The sequence below is a fragment of the Balaenoptera musculus genome, chromosome 9 (assembly GCF_009873245.2).
Source record: "Balaenoptera musculus isolate JJ_BM4_2016_0621 chromosome 9, mBalMus1.pri.v3, whole genome shotgun sequence".
NCBI lineage: Eukaryota > Metazoa > Chordata > Mammalia > Artiodactyla > Balaenopteridae > Balaenoptera > Balaenoptera musculus.
In genome coordinates this window covers 5,403,670-5,427,474 of record NC_045793.1, presented here as the reverse complement: position 1 = coordinate 5,427,474, position 23,805 = coordinate 5,403,670, and the positions used below count along the sequence as shown (strand labels likewise).

General features: G+C 40.0%; 1 protein-coding gene across 7 annotated transcripts in view; it reads left to right on the top strand.

Annotated features, from left to right (window-relative positions):
• The window catches only part of GALNT11 (polypeptide N-acetylgalactosaminyltransferase 11), a 48,650-nt gene extending 25,489 nt beyond the window's left edge, over positions 1-23,161 (top strand). For 5 of the 7 annotated variants that reach the window (XM_036863898.1, XM_036863901.1, XM_036863899.1 and 2 more), the window contains 10 exons: positions 1,202-1,325; positions 2,714-2,880; positions 4,776-4,901; positions 7,130-7,379; positions 14,864-14,981; positions 16,317-16,469; positions 16,974-17,192; positions 18,608-18,712; positions 22,057-22,194; positions 22,455-23,161. In XM_036863898.1, the coding sequence (XP_036719793.1) occupies positions 1,202-1,325; positions 2,714-2,880; positions 4,776-4,901; positions 7,130-7,379; positions 14,864-14,981; positions 16,317-16,469; positions 16,974-17,192; positions 18,608-18,712; positions 22,057-22,194; positions 22,455-22,586 (1,532 nt within the window). In that variant the 3' untranslated portion in view covers positions 22,587-23,161. Of the gene's footprint in view, positions 1-1,201; positions 1,326-2,713; positions 2,881-4,775; positions 4,902-7,129; positions 7,380-14,863; positions 14,982-16,316; positions 16,471-16,973; positions 17,193-18,607; positions 18,713-22,056; positions 22,195-22,454 lie in introns of those variants that run through there. The other 2 variants (XM_036863903.1, XM_036863904.1) reach the window with 2 other exon arrangements.
• The last annotated feature ends 644 nt before the right edge of the window (positions 23,162-23,805 follow it).

Sequence of the window (23,805 nt, the reverse complement as noted above, 5' to 3'; positions counted from 1 at the left end):
CACATCTGGGAATCCATAAAACAAACAATATTCTTAAAAAAAAAAAAGAAACCTACTCAACTCGAACCTGGGCCCCAGCAGTGAAAGTGCTGAGTCCTAACCACTGGACCACCAGGGAATTCCCTTACTTGACTTTTTTTTTTTATTATTTTTTTTATTATTTTTGGCTGTGCTGGGTCTTCGCCTCTGTGCGAGGGCCCTCTCCAGCTGCGGCAAGCGGGGGCCACTCTTCATCGTGGTGCGCGGGCCTCTCACCGTCTCGGCCTCTCTTGTTGCGGAGCACAAACTCCAGACGCGCAGGCTCAGTAGCTGTGGCACAGGGGCCCAGTTGCTCCGCGGCACGTGGGATCCTCCCAGACCAGGGCTCGAACCCGTGTCCCCTGCATCAGCAGGCAGACTTTCAACCACTGCGCCACCAGGGAAGCCCCCCTTACTTGACTTTTAAAATCCAGTCTTTTCCTGAATTATTTGACCGTGAAATCTTTTTTTTTCTTTTTAACGTCTATTAATGTCCAGTGGAATTAGTTTTCCATGACCAGATTTTGAGAAATGCTGTTACAAGGGAGTCATTCTGTGAGGAGAGGCTAAAGGTTTTATGTGGGAAAGAGAGAAAGCAAGAGGAGGCTTTATTGTTCTTGGTAAAGGTAAGATTTCTGGCAATATTAGAGCAAAGATGTTAAATTATAATGATCTTGATTAGATCTGTGGAGGACTTTTCTTGACCAGAGACTTTATAGAAAGGTTTATCAGTAGTATAATTTTTTAGGGGAGGCGTTCATATAAAAACTTGCCATTAAAAAAAAATTTTTTTTTTCAGACAAAAATTAACGAAACCAAAAAAAACCTTGCATTAATTGGGGCCTGTTGAGACCCATATGGGGTTCTATTATCTATTGCTTTTATGGAAAAACCATCATTAAGTCTCTTTTTTCTTGGTCATGGGTAAGTTTTTCTCTTGAAAATAGTCTTAAGATTATGGCTAGTGAGCAGGTGTCTTTATGGTTAAGGCACACTTGCTCTTTGAGCTAAACTGATAAAAATTTGACTTAAACCTCAATTTACTTTTTTGAAAATGGAGACAAACTAGATTTGAGAAACATGGCTATTACCTGGTTATAAGACGTTAGGATCATAATATAACAGTAATTGTAGCATTCCTTTCCAGATTTAATGTACTGACTGTGACGTCACTCTTTTGCAGGTATGATTTTTAATGAACGTGATCAGGAGTTGAGAGACTTGGGGTATCAGAAACATGCCTTCAATATGCTTATTAGTAACCGCTTGGGCTACCATAGAGATGTGCCAGATACAAGGAATGCAGCGTATGTTCCTTATTGGTTTCTGCTAATCACTTTAATAACACAGTGTTTTTAGTGCCAGCATAATAAGTCATGGGGATGGTGTTAATATTTTGCAATTAGGCTTATTATTCAGGATACTAGAAAACTTAAGACAGATTTCCACTCATGTTATGCTTGAAGCCACATGGTCTGAGATTGTACTGACAAACTTCTAGAGCTTGCTGTGTTTCTTTTGAAATTTAAAATCGTGGGAAAGAGGAGGGAGGTGCTACCTGCATATAATTAACCATCCAAGCATAAGTTTATTTTAAGTGTTTGTTTATTGGATTCATGGCAAAAAGGAATTAATATCAGTGAAGAATTCTACTCATCATCTCACTTTTCTGTTTTCATTATTTTTGTTTCTTCAAAGGCTTTTCATTCATATGGTCAATCAGTTATTCATTCCACAGATCTGTTTCAGAACCTTTTGTTTGCTGGACTCTCTATTAGGCCCTGGAAATAAACAAAATAAGACATAGTCTCTCGGTTCACAGGGCTTAGAGTCTAGCAGGGGAGGTAGATAAAGAAGTGAGTAATTGCAGTACCACAAGAATGAGGGCTGTGATAGGAGTTGGTGAAATGGGGTCCTCCAAAGCAGAATGACCAGGGAAGGCTTCATAGAGGGTGATGACTGAGCAGTGACGTAAGGGAAGGTTTTCCCCTATATAGGGAACAGATCGAGGCATAAAATTATACTATTTGTCAAAGGGACTGAAACAGTTCACTTTGCCTGTAGTGGAGGAATGGCAAGAAACTGGAGGTGGGCAGGGCCCAGACATTGGAAGGCTTTGTATACCATGCAAAAGAACATGGAATTCCAGATTTTATTGTTTAAGTTAGTGGGTTTTTTTATTGTGGTTGCTTAAAGCCACTTAATCCTTTTTATCAAATAGTTGCTTACATGGAAGCTCTTCCATTATCCTGATATACATCATAGTTTACTCAAATCTTTTTCTATTATTGGGCAAAAAATAAAATTTTCAAATACATAATTTCACATTTCCATTATTTCCTTTTGAAACCTCATTGAGGAGAAGAAACTGAACATCAGCTTATGAGTGCTGCATTAAAAACTTGCAGTGATTTTAGTAAAAACACACTTTTATGTATCAAAAAAGAAAAAAAATTCAAGTTTTTAAAACGTTGACCTAAAAATAAGCGGAGTTGCAGGTACTGGAGGGAGAAATCATTAACAAATGTAAAACTCTTGAATAAGAAAACACATTGTTATCTTAAACGCTTTTTAAAAAATTGTTAATAATGTAAGGAAGAGGCCGAACAAAGGGGACAGTTAATGTTTAGTGAATAATAACCTAAAACATTTGAGCTTTTAAAATGTCAGAATTTTCCCATATTCGTCTTCACAGATGTAAAGACAGGTCTTACCCGACGGATCTGCCAGTCGCTAGTGTTGTTATTTGTTTCTACAACGAAGCCTTTTCTGCCTTGCTCCGGACCGTGCACAGCGTGCTAGACCGCACTCCAGCCCGGCTTCTTCACGAAATTATCCTCGTGGACGATGACAGTGACTTCGGTGAGGACTGTTGTAATTGGCAACGTGGGGTCTGTGCTGTTGTTCACTGTCGTACTGACCACGTCAGCAGAGCTGACCATGCAGTACTTAGTGGATAGGAGGACCCTCATGTACACAGTTGCAACAGAGCCAACCACAATTAAATGCCTGATTATAGGGTAATTTCAGAGAAACTGCATTATCTTTGTAATCTGTTTTCAAACTGTGCTACCCAAATTTGGCCCTTGAAATTTTTCCCTTGGCTTACCTTTTTAAAAGAATATTTTTATTTTGAAATAACTATAGATAGACAGTAAGTTACAAAGAGGTCCTGTGTACCCCTTCACCCAGTTTCCTCCATTGGTTACATCGTACATCATTATAGTATAATATCAAAACCCAGAATTTAACATGGGTACAATATGTGTGTACAGTTATTTGTCATTTTATCCCATGAGTAGATTTCTGTAACCACCACTGCAGTCAAGGTACAGACTGGACAGCTCCATCACCCCTTCAAGAATGTTATATAAACAGAATCATACAGTATGTGACCTTTGGAGATTGGCTTTTTTAACTAGACATAATGCTTTGGCTTACGTTTATCTCATCAGTCTGTTACATCAGCTGTCTCTAGATAAGGTGGATTGCATTCTGATAGCTCTTAGATGATCTCTGAAGGCCAGTATTTTATGATGCAGTACATACCTCAGACCTTTCTTTAATTCAACATAGACTCTTCCTAAAAGTGATTTCATGTACACACAGCAGGATGGAGGGCTGTCCTCAACCTTGTGAGAGAGGTTGTATCCCCATTTTACAGAGGAGGAGATATTAAGTAATTTGCTGAAGATCCTGTAGCTGTTAAGTGGTAGAGTTGATCCCCTAGTCTACATAACTCCAAGCCTTCTGCTATTTTCATTACAGTAACCTGCAGAGATACACTGATAAATTGTATGCCAATTACATATTTTTTCACAACTCAAGGGTTTATTAAGCATCTCTCATATATCAACAACAGAATTGGTATGCAAGTATACTTAAGTATACAAAATGAGGAAATGTACACTGAGACCAATGGGTGCAGAATTCTCAAACCTTGATAACTATTGAAATCTCATAGAAATAGAAAAAAAATTAATTTCAAAAATGAATGATTAAAAAAACCAAGAATTTGAGTCTGGACCAAGTAGAAGATTGGCTAAGTAGTATAATTCTAGAATTTATGATGTTGAATTTTTTTTTTTAAGTAAACCTGTATTTTTCATTTTGTGGGTATTTTTTCTAAAAGCGAAAATTCATGATCATTTACGATGGTTTATATACTAACTATGGAAAGAATTACTTATTACTATCTTATATGATCTTTGAAGTTATTATGAAATTTAAAGGTAAATGAGCTAGAATTTATAAAAAATATTTAGTGCCCATGGAAGGTGCTAAATTAATAAAAGAATGTATTTACTGCTGCTATTATATAATTCTTGGTAGGGCAATAGAAGTTGTTTCTCAACTATTCTGAAATGGAGTAGGACTTAATAAATCACTTTGAAACAAAAGATATTTACATATCATTTTGTGTTAAATCTGATTCATATGCAGTCAGCCAAACATTCATTCACTCAAGATACTCATTTCAAACATTCTTTATGCAAAGTGTTGTGTTAGTTGCTATGGAAATACAGATAAGTCTATAACTTAAGTAACTATTCCTTTAGGCTAGTATTCCAACTCTTAACCCTCATTTTCTTCCTTCCAAGATAAGCTATGATCTTCTTTTAAAATAAAGCAGAGGAAGATTCTATATTTGCCTAAAAATTTGTTGTCGCAAGTACCAGCCATGACTAGAGAATCTGCAAAATGTCTGTGCATATGTCTCATGTGGTTTGAACAGTTGTGCGACTCTTCATTTTCAGATGATGTGAAAGGAGAACTAGATGAATACATCCAAAAATACCTCCCTGGAAAGATTAAAGTAATAAGAAATACAAAACGTGAGGGATTGATTCGAGGAAGAATGATTGGAGCAGCCCACGCAACAGGTAGAACTTCCCGTTCGCCTTTCTTGGTGGGTGTTGAGTGATGAGGGCTCTGAGTCTCCTGCCCTCCTAATCCTGAGTCAGTCTCTGAAAGGTGGTGTCTTAGTGGGCACTGCCAGCAGGAAAGGTGAGGCTTGTTCAGTTTGGGAAAGGCCTTTCCATAACTCCAACCCGGTTGTCCCAAAGCACAGGCTCCAAGGAGGTGAACTCGAGTCCTCAGTGGTCTGCCTTTCTGGTTTTTCTTCAGTTACATTATATCGATTCAAATGTATTTCTTTTTACGGTTACCTCTATGGAAGGTTGGTGATCCTAATTTTCATTTATGATCTTGATAAAAATTTTTCCTTTTAAAATACATTTATTTAAGTTAAAACAAATGAATTTGTTTAAAAATATTAGGTATCTAATACTGCAGGTAATGCCTGGATATGGCAAAAAAAAAAATCATGAAGATAATTTTAAAATTCCAGAACTTTGTGGGGGCATTCCCTAGTAGTGAAAAAAATCTCCTACCTTCCCATATACTGCTCTCCTCAAGATAACCAGTCACTGGGGTTTAAGTGGTTGGCATTGCTTTCTGCCACCACCCCTCCTTGTATACCCACTGTCCCATTTGCTGGGTTTAGCTGTGACTTCATTTTTAGACTCTTTCTTCTTCCCTCCTTTCTCTTAAACCTGCAGTGAACAGGAGCAATTAACAAAAAATGAGAAGTAGCTCCCCTCCATCCAGTCTGCAGTCATATGCAGATTGAATTCAAGGCGATTTTTCTTCTTTAGAGTCTAGTTTTGACATATTGAAGGCACGAGATAGAGAGAAAATTGTGGGGTATTTGTAGGGAATGGCAAGATTATGTCACAGAACATCGTACTGTTATAGTATATTGTTACTGAGAGTTTATTGTTTTTCAGGTAACAATAGTCATTTAGTTTTTTTCTTTATGATCTGTTGGTCCTTGTTCAAATATAGTTTAGGATCTGTCAAAAAATAAGCCAGTTTTTGGGAAATCAATCTCAGGTTCAATGTGACTGTTATTACCTTACTTCATTTAGTTAAATTGGCTTTAATTGAAAAAGTAACATTTTTAGAATTAAAAAAAGCTATTATACATTTTCTCCTCAGAGGAAACTTGACTGAATTGAGTTCCCTTCACTTGAATAGCGCGCAGGTTGAACATTCTGCCTCATTTTCTGTATTAAACGGCGTCTGCTGAGCAGCGTGCTCTTTACGGCCTCATAAAGTCCTTCACAGGCGGCCTTGAGGGCACGACTAAGTCGCTGTCATCCTGGAGAACTTTCTTGCTGGAGGTGTTTCTGCTACTGTTAGTTTGAATAGGATGCATCCGGTGCTTTATGAAATTCACGTAAAATCTGTATCAATACATTTCATGGATAAACGTTTGGAAAAATAATAATGCTGTCTGATGATGAGATTCTGAGTTTCTCAGCTGTTCAGAATAACCATTAAGTTATCAAAGAAGTTTGGGATTATCAAAGAAACCCTCACTCCTGCTCACATTTATCAAGAGGAGTTAAAAATGCATGATAAAATCTTTACGATTTTAATTTTACTAACTAGAAGAAAAGAGCATCCCGTGGCTGATGAGATTGGGGGGATTAGAAAGGAAGGGTGGGAAATGGAAGAAAAAGAAACGAGTGCGTGACAGTCAAGTGGTGAATCCAAGGAGGAGGGAGCTGTGTTGCTGACGTGGTGAGAGGGCTGCACGCTTCTCTCACTCCTGAGAATCGCCGTGTTGTAGTCATAATCGATAACTGGGTCATGTGTCCGATCACCGGTGAAAATGAGTTATGTTCTCTAACCTCTGTTTACTCAGGCAGGGAAATACATACTAAACTTATGAATATTTCCATTACAATAATTGTACTAAAAATACGCACAGCTGACCACTATCGTTGCACCGCGCTCCATACCTGGCTGTCCAGAGAACTGAATTGTTCCTGTGAGACTTTGAATCTTTTTACTGAGGAGAATATGAATCGTCTGTAAATTTTTTCACAGGTTGTGCATATTGTTTGCATATGTTCTTCAATCATAGCAGTACACTTCAGACAGAATTCCTGGCTAACAGACTTCTGAGTACTGGTTTAATAGTTTGGGCTGCAAGGGTGGCAGTTACCTTTCACGCCTGTAAGTGCATCAGCACGTGAACTGGTGGCCACACCTAACTTGAGTGCGGTGCAGCTCTCAGGGCCTCTGTTGTCTGCCTCCCCAGGAGAAGTCCTGGTGTTCCTGGACAGCCACTGCGAGGTGAATGTGATGTGGCTGCAGCCCCTGCTGGCTGCCATCCGGGACGACCGGCAAACGGTGGTGTGCCCGGTGATCGACATCATCAGCGCTGACACGCTGGCCTACAGCTCGTCCCCTGTGGTGCGGGGAGGATTCAACTGGGGGCTGCACTTCAAATGGGACCTCGTTCCCCTTTCTGAGCTCGGAGGAACAGACGGAGCTACTGCACCAATAAAGTAAGATTTCTCCTGTATGTGTGAAAAATTCCCAAAAGAGGAAACTTACTCAAAGATAATTCCTTTTCCTTTGCAGGAAGCAAAAGTGTTGGCTTAACTTGTTTGTCCATTAAAAATTTTTGAGTGCTTACTGAATTTTACGTACTCTGCCAAGTCCTAAGGAAAGATTTATGAATAAGAAATTGTCCAGGCCCTCAAGGATTTATATCTTAGTGAGAAAGGCAGAAGAAGTCAACAGTATCCTGGGATAATTGTTGCATAGGATAGCCTGGGAGGACCCCCTGTGCTGTGTTGTTTATATCACATACCATGGTTATTGCATTGGTCGTTAACACATCTTCAGTTCTTTGCTAGTGTGAGTGGTACTGTGAAGAACATTTAATACATAAGCCTTTTCTATAATTAGGATTTTAGGATGGATTCCTACTCGTACAATTACTGAGTCATCGTATGTGAATTATTTTCAATTTTCATCCATATTCTCTCATATTATAAATCTCTTATATGTTATTTCTCCTTATTTTTGTTTTCTTTTAAATTTCTCATGTAGATTTCAGAGACGTTTGTCTGTATTTGTACTTTTTAAAGTTCTTAGACCTACTTTTTCTTTTAAACTTTTTTTTTAATACAGCTTTTTAAAAAATATATTTTTATTTATTTATTTGGCTGCATTGGGTCTTAGTTGCAGCATGCGGGACCTTTTTTTTTTTTAAATTAATAGCTACTTTATTTATTTATTTATTTTATTTATTTTTGGCTGTGTTGGGTCTTCGTCTCGTGCGAGGGTTTTCTCTAGTTGCGGCAAGCGGGGGGGCCACTCTTCATCGCGGTGCGCGGGCCTCTCACTATCGCGGCCGCTCCCGTTGCAGGGCACAGGCTCCAGACGCGCAGGCTCAGCAGCTGTGGCTCATGGGCCTAGTTGCTCCGCGGCATGTGGGATCTTCCCAGACCAGGGCTCGAACCCATGTCCCCTGCATTAGCAGGCAGATTCTCAACCACTGCGCCACCAGGGAAGCCCTAGCATGCGAGATCTTTGTTGCGGCACACGGGGTCTTTCGTTGCGGTGTGCGGGCTCCAGAACGCGTGGGCTCAGTAGTTGAGGCATGCAGGCTCTCTAGTTGTGGCGCACCGGCTCTAGAGCATGCAGGCTCAGTAGTTGTGGTGTGCGGGCTAAGTTGTCCCACGGTATGTGGGATCTTAGTTCCCCAACCAGGCAGGGATCAAACCCACATCCCCTGCACTGGAAGGTGGATTCTTAACCACTGGACTACCAGGGAAGTCCCTTTTTTAAACATTTTTACTGTAAAAAATAGCATATGTAAAAAGTATGTATGTATATATGCATACGATTTAATAAATGATTATAGTGTATAATCATTTGTATACATACATATGTATATATGCATACAGTTTAATAAATGATTATAGTGTGAACACTGTGAAACTACCACCAAGTCAAGAAATAGCACCCACATGCCCCCTGTATACCCCTCCCTGGTCACAGCCCCTGCCCTTGTCCCTAGAGGTGTCATTACCCTGACCCACTCATCATTTCCTTGCTCTCCTGGAGAGTTGTACCACCTATGTGTGATTTCTAAATGATGTAATGTAGTCCAGTTCCCTACTCTTGGACTTCATATAAATGAAGCCATGGGACTCATCACTGTCTTGCTTCTTTGAGTCAATATTGCTTTAAAAGCCTCTGTGCTGCATTATATAGTTGATTCATTTTTATTGCTGTATAATATTCTGTTATACTAATGTATCATAACATTTATCCAGTTTACCGTGGGCAGGGCATTTGGGTTGTTTTCAGTGGTTTTTTTCCACCTTACAAATAGTGCGGTTGCCAGCATTCTCACTCTTGGCTTCTAGCTTACAGGACTGAAACTGCCCAGTCATAGAAATGCATGTCTTCACCTTTAGTTGATAACGTTTTCCCCACACCTCAGGTGACTAGAATGCCATTGGCTCCTCAGCTGGCCTTTGGGTACTTGCCAGCTTCCTTTCATCCGAACCAGACTTGGAGGGGAGGCTGATAGAGAGCTGGGCCAGCTCAGGTGGCTGAGGTGCTCTCCTGGCAGGATGGGTTGTCTTCTGTTCTCAGGCTTTGTGAGAGAATCTGTTGCAGTTCTTTGTGAAGTCCGTGAAAAAAGCACACCCAGCTCTCAGTTGTCTTCTAGTCTTCACATGCTTGTAACCCTTCTTCCTACCAGGGCTTTCAGTGCTGGTCTGTACCCACCCTCTGCTCCCCAGCCTTGCAGGTGGGAGTTAGATGCTGGAGCACATCTCTCAGGAGAGCAGGGCTGCCCCTGGGGACTGTCCCTCTGTGTTTCTGGGCTCCACGACTTCACGAACTGTGATTGGAGGCAGACAGGAGCGCTGACCCCATTTCCAGCTTCCCTTTGCCAGTGCAAGCAGAAAGTCCCTCGGGCTGTTACATGTGTTCTCGTTCGTAGTTGTAGGGCAGTGGCCAGTTTTTGCCTGTTTCATCATCTTCATGGGTATTTGTTTTTCATTGTTTAGTTTTTAATATTTTTAATCAAAAGCATGTATTCACAGTAATAAACAGTATAGAACAACGTAGGATGACAGGTGGCCGGCTCTAACCCTTCCCTCCCCATTCTCAGTCCTTCTCCCCAAATTCTTTTAACCATTTTTATTTTTGGTCTTCCATTTCTTACTTCCTGAACTCTAAATTATATGCATAGTCCTCTTTTCAACATAAAACCAACTATAGACCCTCTCTGTTGGAAAAATGAAGATTTAGCTCACTTACATCACTCCCATGTTCCCTTTATTGTTGTAGGATGATTATTTAGTTACTGTATTGGTTCCTTTTGATACTTAAAAAAAAAATCTGTTTCTTGTTATGACTTTTTTTTTTTTTTGGCTGCGTTGGGTCTTTGTTGCTGCGCATGGGCTTTCTCTAGCTGCAATGAGCGGGGGCCACTCCTCTCTGTGGTGCATGGGCTTCTCATTGCGGTGGCTTCTCTTGTTGCGGAGCACGGGCTCTAGGTGCACGGGCTTCAGTAGTTGTGGCACGCAGGCTCAGCAGTTGTGGCTTGCGGGCTCCAGAGTGCAGGCTCAGTAGTTGTGGCGCACGGGCTTCGTTGCTCCACGTCATGTGGGATCTTCACGGACCAGGGCTCAAACCCATGTCCCCTGCATTGGCAGGCGGATTCCAAACCACTGCGCCACCAGGGAAGCCCCGTTCTGTTGACTTTTGACAGCATCATTTGACATTCTTCCTTGAACAGTGAGGCTATGAGCACCGCTTTCTCCTTTTTTCCACTTTTTCTCCCCTTTTGGCTGTAAGCTGTTTCACTTTTATGATATCAAGGTTGCTAACTTCTTGAGTTGGATGTTTAGATTTTTTAAATTTTCAGCCTTTTTTCTTTTCTAATACATGTATTTAAGATGATAAATTTTCTTCTAATCATGGCTTTAGCTGCATCCCACAAACTGATATATCATTTTTTATCGTCATTTATTTCAAAATATTTTCATTGTTATGTCTTCTCTGACCTGTAGGTTATTTAGCAGTGCATTTATTATTTTACAGGCATACGGAAACTTTATAGTTGTTATTTAATCCTAGCTTACACTGTGGTCAGAATTTGTATTTTCTGCAGTTGTTAAAGATGAGATGCTGTATTTGTTGGGTCAAGTTTATTGTGTTGTTCAAATATTCTATATTTTTATTAATTTTTAATTCACATGTTCTATCAGTTATTGAAAATGGTATATTAATTTCCCACTACAATTGTGTGTCTGTTTCTCCTTGTAGTTCTTTATATATTTTCTTCATATATTTTGAGGCTATGTTAATAGATACATGACAATTTAGAATTATTAAATCTTCTGGTGATGAAATCATTTATCATTATGAATTGTATTTCATTCTGTACTTCTACAGTAGTGAAACTTTCACTTTATAGTCTGACATTAATATGGCTGTTCCAGCTTTGTTTTCATTAGTATTTAATTGTGCAACTTTTCTTCCCTTTTGCTGTCAGTCTTCCTGTGGTCATATATTTATACGTGTCCACGTGTCCCTGTAAGCAGCATGTAGTTGCTTTTGTTTTGTTTTTAAGCCTGTGTGGAAAACTTTGTCTTTTAATTAGGGCTTAGTTGATTACATTCAGTAATACTACTTACATTTTTGTGTTTATGATTACAATGGTACTATTTGCTTTCTATCTGTTCTATGTTCTTTTTTCTCTGCTCTTACTTGCTTTTGGCCTGAATTCCAATTATTCTGTTCCCAGCTGCCACCCATTATTAGACATTATAGCTTCTTACCTACTGTTCTGTTAGTGGTTACCTTAGAAAGTACAGCCTTCATACTTGACATATCAAAGTGTAATATAGATTGGTATTTTCTCCAAACAATGCAAGGATCTCAGAATGTTCATACTCCAGTTATCCCCCTTCAAGTTATATTGCTGAAATGTACACGTGTGTTTTGGGGGGGGTGGGGTGGTTTGTGGTTTTGTACTTTTGGGCCGTGCCGCACGGCTTGCAGGATCTTAGTTCCCTACCCAGGGATCCATCCTGGGCCCCCTGCAGTGGAAGCTCAGAGTCCTAACCAGTGGACTGCTAGGGAAGTCCCACGTGTGTATTTTTTTTTTTAACCCTACAAGACTTTTTTATGTAGCCATTATTCATTTACGTTTACCCATGTATCTCCCCTTTTATGTTACTTTTTATCCTTTCTGCATCTGCAAGCTTCCATCTAGGATTTATTTTCATTTTGATTAAAGAACACATTTTAGTATTTCTTTTGGTTGGACCTTCAGTCGATTATTCCTCTCTTTCTGAAAATGTCTTTGTTTCACCTTGTGTGTGTGTGTGTGTGTGTGTGCAGAAGGATTCACATTTATTGGTTCAACTACAGTACCTAACATTTGCTAAACATGTATTTCACACTAATTGGTCACATTTCCACAGGTTGTCAGTTCACAGAAAAGGGCCCATCCCTTGCCAGATGGCAGGGTGGGAGGTAGCAGAGGGCCTGGGTAGCAGAGCCCGCCAACTATCACTTGGTCCTGCAGGATTGATGGAGCCAGGTTGGCGGGCAGCCCTTGGCCGGCCCTCTGGGGACAGGGGCTCAGAGACATCCTGTTTACTCGACTCCTGTACAGGACTGTGGGTAGAGGCGGGCCTCAGGTAGGTAGCCCAGGGGTAGGCTCATGGATGCACGTGCCACCACAGCTCCTGAAGGTGGGGTCACGGGAGGTGGGGTCCCCTGTGCCTTGGATCATAGGAAGGAAATGGAGGCCTCTTCAAGGGGTTGGCTAGTGCCTGGCTGGACAGGTGGGAAGGGCTCCCCAGACGTGGTACAGACATTACAACGCAGACGCAAGCCCCTATCGCAGGCCTGGGATGGCAACACAGACAAAAGCACCAACGCCCCAGGGCAGGCGGGGTTTCTTTCCCAACAGAAACATGGAAACAGAGCAGGAGCTACAGTATTCTTCTCCCACAAGATTCCTCAGAGGGGAGTAGACCAGGGTGTCACTCGAGCTAGTTTTTGTTTTCCTTTTCGTGGAAATTTGAGTCAGCAGCATTATCACCTATTTAAGATATTTCAGAGAAAGAAAACAGTGGTCACCAAAGGGCAAAAGTGACCCCTGGCTGGCAGGGCTGGCTCCAGGATTTGGAAGGCCAGCCTCCACCAGTAAGACAGCTTTCTTCTTGGGCTCGAAGCAAGCTCTGGCCTGATTCACAGGCTGCAACTGATTCCTGAGCAGCCTGTGGCTCAGGGGGGACTGGATTAGGCAGAGGGGCCAGGCATCTTGTGAGCTGGTAGAGGCAGGGTCACTGTGGCTCATGTTGCAGGACAGCCAGCAGTCTTCAAGTCTCAAGGGAGCGCAGCTGTGGCCAAAGAGGAAGCCCCAGCATGTTCACTGGGGCCCCTGCCTCTGAGGTAACAGTCCAGGTCTGGCTCCCAAGACCAGAAAAGAAGCCAATGCTTGTGGTAGCCAGGAGAGGGGTTTCTGGGGACCCTGTAATTAAATACACATCCCTGAGTTGTGGCCCTAGAAACCCTTGCCTCAAGGCTAATCAGTTTCCAGCACCTGGTGGAATGATTGCCGTTTCTTATCCTGAGACACAGATAAAACATCATTTCACAGACACTGGACATAGATGCTTCAAGCTGAGGGAAAAGGGAGGAATGATCAACTGCAAAGGCAGAGAGGGGAGTGCAGGGGGATTCTCACGGATCAAGTTGGGGAAAGAGTGGTGGGTTTTTTGTTTACTTTTTTGTTTGTTTCACCATTATTTTGAAGAATAATTTTACTTGATATTCAGTTCTAGACTGGCAGGTATATTCTTTCAGGACTTTGAAGGTATCATTCAAGAACCTTCTGGCTTCCACTGTTTCTGGTGAGAAGCCAACAACTGTCTAATTTTTTTTTCTTTTGAAGGTAATCTCTCATTGGCTGCTGACATTTTTTTTTTCTGTCTTTGTCAGAAGTGTTTTTCAGATGCATAAATTTTGTTTATTTATTGATAGCATCTAATTATCTGCCAAATTCTCAGTCTTGTCTTTTATGCTTGAACATACTGAACAGTTAAAGTCTCTGCCTGATAACTCCGTTATTTGAAACCCCTGCACATCTGTTTCTGTTGTAGATTGTTTCTCTTATTTTTTTCTTTCATGTGATTTATCTTCCTGATTGCCTGGTTATTTGTTAGTTTGCTTGTTTATTTTTGTTTAATGCTGGGCATTGTATATGAAAAATTATGGAGGTACATTCATCCTGGGGCGGTGTTTTCTCCTGCAGAGACTCTGGCTTCTCTTCTGGGCGGCCGCTCAGAACACTAGACGCCACGCCCCCGGTGCGGTTCGGCCAGTGAGGTCACTGGAAGCCGCCTCAGGCTCTGTGGGGCCTGTCCACGTCAGTTCTCAGGAACACAGGGGTTCTCGACTGTGGCAGGACTGACCTTTAGGGCCAGAGAGCTCTCCGTTGCGGGTGCTGCCCTGTGCGTTGCAGGGTGTTCAGCATATCTGGCCTCTACCCATCAGACGCCAGTAGCACCCCTCCCCCACAGCTGTGACCGCTAAAAATGTCTCCGGGGACCACTGGTCTAACACATGTGTGAGTCCAATTCAAAGTGTGACGTTTGTCTGCTCTCTCCTTGGCAGGCCCTGGAGCTCAGTTTTTAATCCCAGTGGCTCTGTGAGACTGTCGAAGGAATTAAATAATTCAGGTGGATTTCTGTCAACAGTAGTTATAATCAATTTTTAAAAGTACTTGTGATACTTAGAAAAGTAGCCTTCATTTGCCAGGGCTTGCGATCTAGAAAATTAAGTTATGGGGCCCAGCTCACTCCCTCATAAATCAGACAAAATGTTTCATAATAGTTAATCTAGTTTCTATTAGTAATGTTCTAAAGATGCACTGAATTTTTTAAAGCAAGAACAGTAGATAATTGACAATACAATTGATACAATAATTGTTTTCCTTTTCTAGGTCACCTACAATGGCTGGAGGATTGTTTGCCATGAACAGAAACTATTTCAGTGAACTTGGACAGTATGACAGTGGCATGGATATCTGGGGAGGAGAAAATTTAGAAATATCATTTCGGGTAAATTTTTTTTTGCATGCTTGATTATTAACTGTGTGCAAGGAATATAATTTTCATCCATGATCCCATATTTTCTGTAAATTCTCTTTGACTGTCTTTATTAACAAATTGTCCTTAATGAATACTATTTTACCACAATCTATAATGTGGATAATACCCATTCAAAATATCAAAAGCCTATAAGAAGCCTTGCATTTATTTTGTAAGAATTTAAAAGTGATAGTTGTAATGAATAGTTGGGTATGTATTAAGAAGTCTTCATGTGCATTTAATCTAGAGTTTTGTTCTTTCTTTGTCCATTTATTAATCTTATTTGATAACCCTAGACATATATAGTTGGGGTCATCAGATTTTCCTGACTGTGCGAGACCATCCTGGTTCACACCTGTTCTCCTGGAGAGATTATTAATAGCTCCTCATTTCACTTTCAGGAGTAGCACAGCTGATAAGATAAATGATATCAACACCTGCGTATAGATTACTGAATCCTTTATATATACCGTTCCCTCCAGCTGCTAAAGTTGGGCAGATGACAGCTGTGGGTGGGGTCTGTGGCTCAGCTGTGGTGGTAAGACGGTCTTTGGAAAAGGCAGAAAGAGGGCAAGGGAAGGAATTCAGATTTCTCTCTCTCAGCAGAGGGCCCCACTCCCCGCCTCCCATCTCCTGGTCTACGTAACAGAATTTCCCCCATTCAGATACCCTAATACCTTGTGCATATGCCATTTCGTATTTTTGCAAATGTATTTTCCTACTTAATCTTTAGAATTTGAAAGTTGCAAGGTATAATAGATATTGTTAGTTCAGTCTTTGTAGATAAGGTAATTGAGTCTCATAAAAATTGAAATAACTATATAAAGTAACTCAGTCAAGGGCAAAATTTAGACCAGAACTAAGATCTGAATCTTAATCTAGAGTTATTCTGTATATTTTATAAAAAAAATTTTTTTTCTAAGAAGTGGTGTGTGTATGTTTGTCTATGTTTCATGAGAAAGTACCTGTAAAACTGAGATTAGAGGATTGATGAGTAAGCATTCTTTGTCCCTAAGTCCTGAAGGTCAACTTCCTTGATCTGTTAAAACAACATGTATGGTAAGTACAATTTTAGACACAGGGTAGTAAAAGAATATTACATTGTTTTAGAGTTTTGTTTCTTTTTAATCGTAAAGACAGATAATTTTTAAAAATATACACTTTGACTTTATTCTATTTGAATAGTTATATCTAATAAGATAAAGCATCTTGCAAGGTTTCACAAACACCTGTTTTCATGAAAATTCGTACATCGATTTCACAGCACTGTGAGGAACTATTAACACATATTCTGCTTCTGACCAGATCTGGATGTGTGGAGGTAAGCTCTTCATCATCCCTTGCTCTAGAGTTGGACACATTTTCCGGAAAAGGCGACCGTATGGTTCTCCAGAGGGCCAGGACACCATGACACACAACTCCTTGCGGCTGGCACATGTTTGGCTGGATGAATATAAGGTGAGATTAAATCTCTCACCAAGAAGGATGGATGATAAGGCTGGTAACTCCGTTGGCTTTGGTTGCTTTTCTCTCTGGCCGATTTCTGTTGAATGACCTTCGCTTTAGGGCCATGTCTTTCTGGGTTTCTTCTCTCTCTCCTCTTTACCCAGTCTTTCACTCATTTTTTGTTGTGACTCCTTTTTAAATTTTCCAAGTGTCTAGTCTGTGAGAAGTAATATAGCCAGCACCAGAAGAAACTGTGTTTCTCTTCAGTTTCTTTATCCGCCTGTCTCCCTCCTGTGACTCCCAAGAACCTGGCTCCTCTTTTGCTCACTGGGCTTTGCTCTGACCCAGTCCCCCTGCTTCCCCTGTCAAGACTCTGCACACACTGTATTCCTTCCCACCTCCTCTTCTGCCATATGCAACTCTCAGTATTTTCTTTGTAATAGCTTTTTTGAGGTGTGATTCATTTAAACAAAAAAATCTATTCTCTTATTTTTCATTTTTCTTTTTTAAATTCAGGAGCAGTATTTTTCCTTAAGACCTGATCTGAGAACCAGAAGCTATGGAAATATCAGTGAGCGTGTTGAATTGAGGAAGAAGTTGGATTGTAAATCATTTAAATGGTATTTGGATAATATTTACCCAGAGATGCAGATATCTGGGCCCAATGCCAAACCCCAGCAACCCATTTTTATCAATAGAGGGCCAAAACGCCCCAAAGTCCTCCAACGTGGAAGGGTAAGAAAGTGATCCTAGCAAAATGTTTCATTAAATGTTGTGTGATATAATAAGTGACATTGTAGACTTAAAATATTTAAGGATAGCCTCTGGCTTGCCTTCCATTATATTTTTTTTAGGAGAATTTCCTCTACTCAGGTGTAAGACCTTAGAAATTTTAATATCTTTGCTGTTTATATGAAGATCCTTTACCTGCCAGTGTTAAAGAGAACATGGCTTCTCTAAGTTATGTGCTGGCTTCCAAGAGGATAGCTATAAATGTGAATATACAAATAAAGGCAATGTGAGTGAGTGTAAAATTCACTTGTTAGAGACCAGTCCAAAAAGGAAAACAAAGGAGAAATGGGGCAGCTGTATACTGTTGGCCTCAGCTCTGGAACTGACTGCAGACAGGAAGTGAAAAATGGTGGTCAGGGTCTAAGTGGTGGTACCAAGTCAGGTTTTACACCCGATGTCCTGAGCAGTCATCTGAGCTTAGCAGAAACCCATTGATCAACCACAATTCTTTAGATATTCCCTTTTGGTTCTTATAAAATTTCTTCAGTTTTATAATATCACTTCAATTTTAGATGTCTAGCCCATAAAATCGTACCGTTTTCTTGAATCATTTCTTAGAATTTGCTTCCTGAAAGTGTAGATATTGTAATTGTTGCCCGAATTTCCCTTTTGTGTTATAAAGAAGGCATCCCTCTCCTGGTTCTTTCACAATGCCAGCAATTTTTAAGTGGCTAGAATTAAGCCTAGAGCCTTCTCCTATCTTGTTGTTCTATCTTATAAAAGTCATCAAGATGTTTATTATTATTAGGTGTTTTCTCTTTAAGTAAAAATAGGTACCGGTGTATGTCCATATAGTTGAAATCCCTTACCATTATTACTTTTGCCTTGCATATCTTATCACATTTAATATTTAAACTAATCGTTTTACTTAGACTAGATACTCTGCTTCTTTTATTTATCTCACCTTTGGCATTCCTATGGCATTTATAATCTGTTTATCTCCAGTTAGGTATGTATATTATATTTAATTATGTACTGTCTGTTTGTACCTTTTGTTCTTATTTCCTGAGTTTCATTTTAAGGTTCTTTAGTGGAGAGATGGTATTTAATTTCCTTCCTCCCCTATAGTAGATTAGTAACCTTGTATCTTTAGGTAGAATTTCTACTTGACACTGCCTGCATATATTGTTAAAATTGCCTATAACCTTGAAGTCTCTATTGTGATGCTCCTGTGTGCTAAAGCTAGAATTCAGTAATAAAAACAATGCTTATCTTTTTATGACCTTTAGAATCCATACCTCTGGAATAATATTTTCAATATTTCCTCTAAAACCTCCTTTTCTAGCATTCTAAGGCATCTTCTGACATTAGTCTTTCTGTGCATACCAGCTTGTCAAGAGCAATCTCTTCTTTTACAGCTCTATCACCTCCAGACCCACAAGTGTCTGGCGGCCCAGGGCCGCCCAAGTCAGAAGGGAGGCCTAGTAGTGCTCAAGGCGTGTGACTACAGTGACCCAAATCAGGTGAGTTAGGCCTCTGGGCTCTCAGCCAGTCTGTGGACAGTGTCCTTCAGTGAAGGAAAGGGAAGCTGCTGGCAGTCAGTCTTGAGCAGGGAGGGGCAGACATCAAGATTTTAATCTGACTTTTTAAAAATTGTTTTGGGGTTTTTTGTTTGTCTTTTTAAATTTATTTTAATGAGGCATAGTTGATTTACAATGTTGTGTTAATTTCTACTGTACAGCAAAGTGATTCAGTTATACATATATATATTCTTTTCCATTATGGTTTATCACGGTATTGAATATAGTTCCCTGTGCTATACAGTAGGACCTTGTTGTTTATCCATTCTGTGTATAATGTTTGCATCTGCTAATCCCAAACTCCCAATCCATCCCTCTCCCAACTCCCCTCCCCCTTGGCAACCACAAGTCTGTGCTCTGTGTCTGTGAATCTGCTTGTTTTGTAGATAAGTTCATTTGTGTCATATTTGAGATTCCACATATAAGTGATATCATGTGGTATTTGTCTTTCTCTTTCTGACTTCACTTAGTATGATAATCTCTAGGTCCATCCATGTTGCTACAAATGGCATTATTTCATTCTTTTTTTATGACTGAGTAGTATCCCATTATATATGTGCCACATCTTCTTTATCCATTCATTTGTTGATGGACATTTAGGTTGTTTCCATGTCTTGGCTATTGTGAATAGTGCTGCTATGAACATTGGGGTGCATGTATCTTTTCAAATTATGGTTTTCTCCGGATATATGCCCAGGAGTGGGATTGCTGGATCATATGGCAGCTCTATTTTTAGTTTTTTGAGGAACCTCCATACTGTTTTCCATAGTGGTTGCACAAATTTACATTCCCACCAGCAATGTAGGAGGGTTCCCCTTTTCTCCACACCCTCTCCAGCATTTGTTATTTGTAGACTTTTTAATGATGGCCATTCTGATCAGTGTGAGGTGGTACCTCATTGTAGTTTTGATTTGCATTTCTCTTGTAAGTAGCAATGTTGAGCATCTTTTCTTGTGCCTGTTGGCCATCCGTATGTCTTCTTTGGAGAAATGTCTATTTAGGTCTTGTACCCATTTTTCGATTGGGTTGCTTCTTTTTGTTGTTGTTGAGTTGTATAAGCTGTTTGTATATTTTGGAAATTAAGCCCTTGTCGGTCACATCATTTGCAAATATTTTCTCCCAGCCTGTAGGCTATCTTTTCGTTTTGCTTACGGTTTCCTTTGCTATACAAAAAGCTTGTAAGTTTGATTAGGTCCCATTTTTTTCTTTTACCTTGGGAGACTGACCTAAGAAAACATTGGTACAATTAATGTCAGAGAATGTTTTGCCTTTGCCTATCTTCTCTTTTAGGAGTTTTATGGTGTCGTGTCTTGTATTTAAGTCTTGTGTATGGTGTGAAGGTGTGTTCTAACTTCATTGATTCACATGCGGCTGTCCAACTTTCCCAGCGCCACTTGCTGAAGTTAAGTTGTTTACGCTGGGAATGATTTTAGAGATTTCAGAGATCATCTGTCTAATACTATTGTGGTCTCCTTTGTACATTTTCCCTACCTCTGGTCATTGTTTGTCATAGTAATATTTTGTTTGTTTAGAGCATTATTTGTACTTTGCAGTTACACAGAATGAATTTGAATTATATAGAATTAATTGAAAGCTATATGAATTTGTTAGAAATGACAAAGGATGTGCATCTTCTTTCTGGTCCAGAACATTAAATCTGCATTGGATGAATCAGAATATCTTTTGTAGAGTTTTCTGTGAAATTGAGTTTTCCTAACTGATTTTTAGTAGTTAGAGGAAACAGCACAATTTCAATTCATGTCATTCACATAATTTATTCTCAACTTACGTGTCGTTTCAGCGATACTAAGTGAACCTAAAAATAAGCAGAAAACTTACTGCAAACTGCTTTGCATCTGATAAAATAGCATAACCTAACATTGGTTTAATCTCCTAGTTGTAGTGCCTCAAGATTGCAATGCTCAAAACATGTCGTAAGCAAGCTTCATTTACTTACGTTTCCATTTGAGTGGTGGATGGGGTCATTCAAGAATGAAAAGAACACTTGGGCCCTTTTTGGATAGAGTGTGTCCTTTGAAATTTCATAGATCACATCTTATTTCTAGGAGAGTTCATGCACACTATCTAAGGTGTTAACATACTGGAAAACATGGTTTAAAGAGGGTTTTGTGCCACGTCTGGGTGCGAGAGGTGTCAGTGTTGTAGACATGGAAGTGTTAAATTGTAGTGAGGTTTTGGTGGTTTAGGTTGTAGTAGGATGAGATTGGTGAAATTTGTTCCAGAAACTGTAAGAGGTTTGAGGAGATGGAGTTACACTCTCCTATCTGTACTATGTTGTGACTGCACAGAATTGTACTTAGACCCTAGCCACATGTGGCTGCTGAATTGGTAATTTTATTTCATTTTGGTTAGTTTAAATTTCCTTTCCTCAGTCACACTTGACACACTGCCAGTGCTCAGTGGCCACGTGTGGACCGGCGGCTCCTCTGTTAGACAGCACAGATTATAAAACACCAGCACCTCTGTTTTACTGGTGTTTGCTGATGGGGAGCCTTCTCTTCGTACCGACAGAGGCAGCACGCATACATTTTGGGCCTGGAGGTAGAAGCAGTAATGAATAAAATAATTCAGAGGATAGGAGAAAACGTTTTCCTTTTCAATTTAGTGATGGTGCATGTTGGAGAATAAATTTATTCATTGCACTTGGCCATTTCAGCCAGTTTCAGGCCTTTGTTCCTGAAAATAATCTGAGACACCATAAAGACAACTATCCTCAAAGATCATTTGCACATCTAAGGAGAATCCTGCTTTGGGGCCATCAATGAGATCGTAATCTCAGTGCAAATGTTATTATGAGCCGGGAATAGAGGATACTGTTCCGCAGGATGATGGGCTATGACAGCTTATGCACATCGTCACTGCCCAACAGATGAGGGAAATATGAAAATCAGAGCCTCAGGTGTTCTCTGTGTACAGAAGGCAACCCAGCCGCCTCACTGGGCTCCTTCAGTTCTACACAGTGTGAGAATTAAAAGCATTGTATAATTGTGAAATCTTGGAATTGGGGAAGATCTATAATCTTGTGCTCAATTAAACACAGTCAATTAAGTTAATTCAACCACTGCTTACATTTCTTCCTGGAATTGCACCTCACTTTCTCCTGTGTTAATTCACTCCATTTTCAGATAACTAACCTGGTCTGTTCCTGCTGTAAGAGACCATACAAAATAAATCCATTCTTCCACAAATGTGTGAAGTGTCGTGCAGTCTGCATTTCAGAATCTGAAGCAGAACTTGAGGTTTTGATCTTTTATTTTCTTCCTTAGATTTGGATTTATAATGAAGAGCACGAATTGGTTTTAAATAATCTCCTTTGCCTGGATATGTCAGAAACTCGCTCAGCAGACCCACCACGGCTCATGAAGTGCCACGGGTCAGGAGGATCCCAGCAGTGGGCCTTCGGGGTGAGGAGCGTGCGTAGTGGTGATGGGAGGGTGTGAGGGGACAGACGAGGCTGAGGGAGGGAGCATGGCAGAGGGACTCATATTCTGTTTACCTTGTAGAAGGTCGTTCTGAGTTTGTAGCATCCCATAAATAAGTAATCTGAAATGTTCCACGTCTCTTCTAGATTTCTGTCTCTTCTTTACCATATTCTGGCAATAAGTTTTTTAACTTAAAGCAAGTAACTGGTGGTATTTTTTTCTTGCCACCACTTTATTTTCAGAGGAATAATCGGCTGTACCAGGTGTCAGTTGGACAGTGCCTGAGAGCGGTCGATCCACTGAGTCGCGGAGGCTTTGTTGCCATGGCCATCTGTGATGGCTCCTCCTCACAGCAGTGGCATTTGGAAGGTTAAGGTGGATGCTGTGGCTGGAACGGTGGTTTGTCATGCTTGTCCTCAACATGGAGACGCCTGGGACACTAGCAGAGGTGAGACAGCAGACACAGTAGAGGTCGCAGCCCCAAGTAACCATCGGGAGGTGAAGAAGTATGGTTCACCAAGAGGTTCAGGTCATTTCTCAACTGCTGTTAAGGAATTTCTTACTTATGGTAGGAAAGCAGAATGCAGTTTTAACTCTCTAAAGAGTCAGGTTTGTATAGAAGGATAAAGCCCAGGAAATGGAGATGTCTATTCAGATTTATTTATGCTTCCTTTTAATCCCCTTAAGTAATGGAGTGGCGTTTATCTGATCAGGAACTTGTCATGATTTCCTTTCTTAGAAGATTTTGTAGATGACAGTTAATTTTTTTTTTTTAATTTCTAATACCATGTTCTAAATAGTTTTAAATAAACTGATTGAATCCACATTACATTTAACTTCAGAAGGCATCATTTATAAGATTATATTTAAGAGAGTTAACTATTATAAATTATTTTGATGAATTATGGTACTATCTACATTTACAATAAAGGATCCTTTTGATGATTTATCTAGGATTTTTTTGTCTTCTCTTTCATCTTGTACTGGGGTCTCTGGTCTTAGTTATCCTATGTATGTGATACATGGTAAGAAATGCACAGGGATTCGGCTGACGAACCAATAAGCTAGGTAGGTAGCAGCCCTAACCTTAGGGATGTTTCAGTTTCTTAGCTTGAACTATGTGAGTTTGAAGCTGAAGGTATGTGAATTTGAATACGTTACATTAAAGTTGCCTGTGAAACACCCAGGTAGAGTTGTTAAATAGGTGTTATATCTACTTGGATATAGAGGTCAGGATTTCAGAAGAAGATATATTTCAGTTAGAGATATAAATTTAGGAATCACCTGTATATACTGTAAATGTCCAAATATAAAGTGAGTTTTTCCCACCAAAATTACATCTCAGAGGAGACATAGTCTCATAGGGTATTTTCTCAGTTATTTTATCTGGACGCACAAAGCAGTTTAAGTACCAATTTGAAACATGCTAGAGAATAATGTATTGTTTGTATTTATACTAAACATTTTGTCTGTCATTTAACTTTAAAGACCAGATGGTGGTACATATAGGATACAAAAAGCAAGATGATAGATTTAAATACCACAGAATCAATAATCACATTAAATGTAATTTGATTAAATGTAAATGGGTCC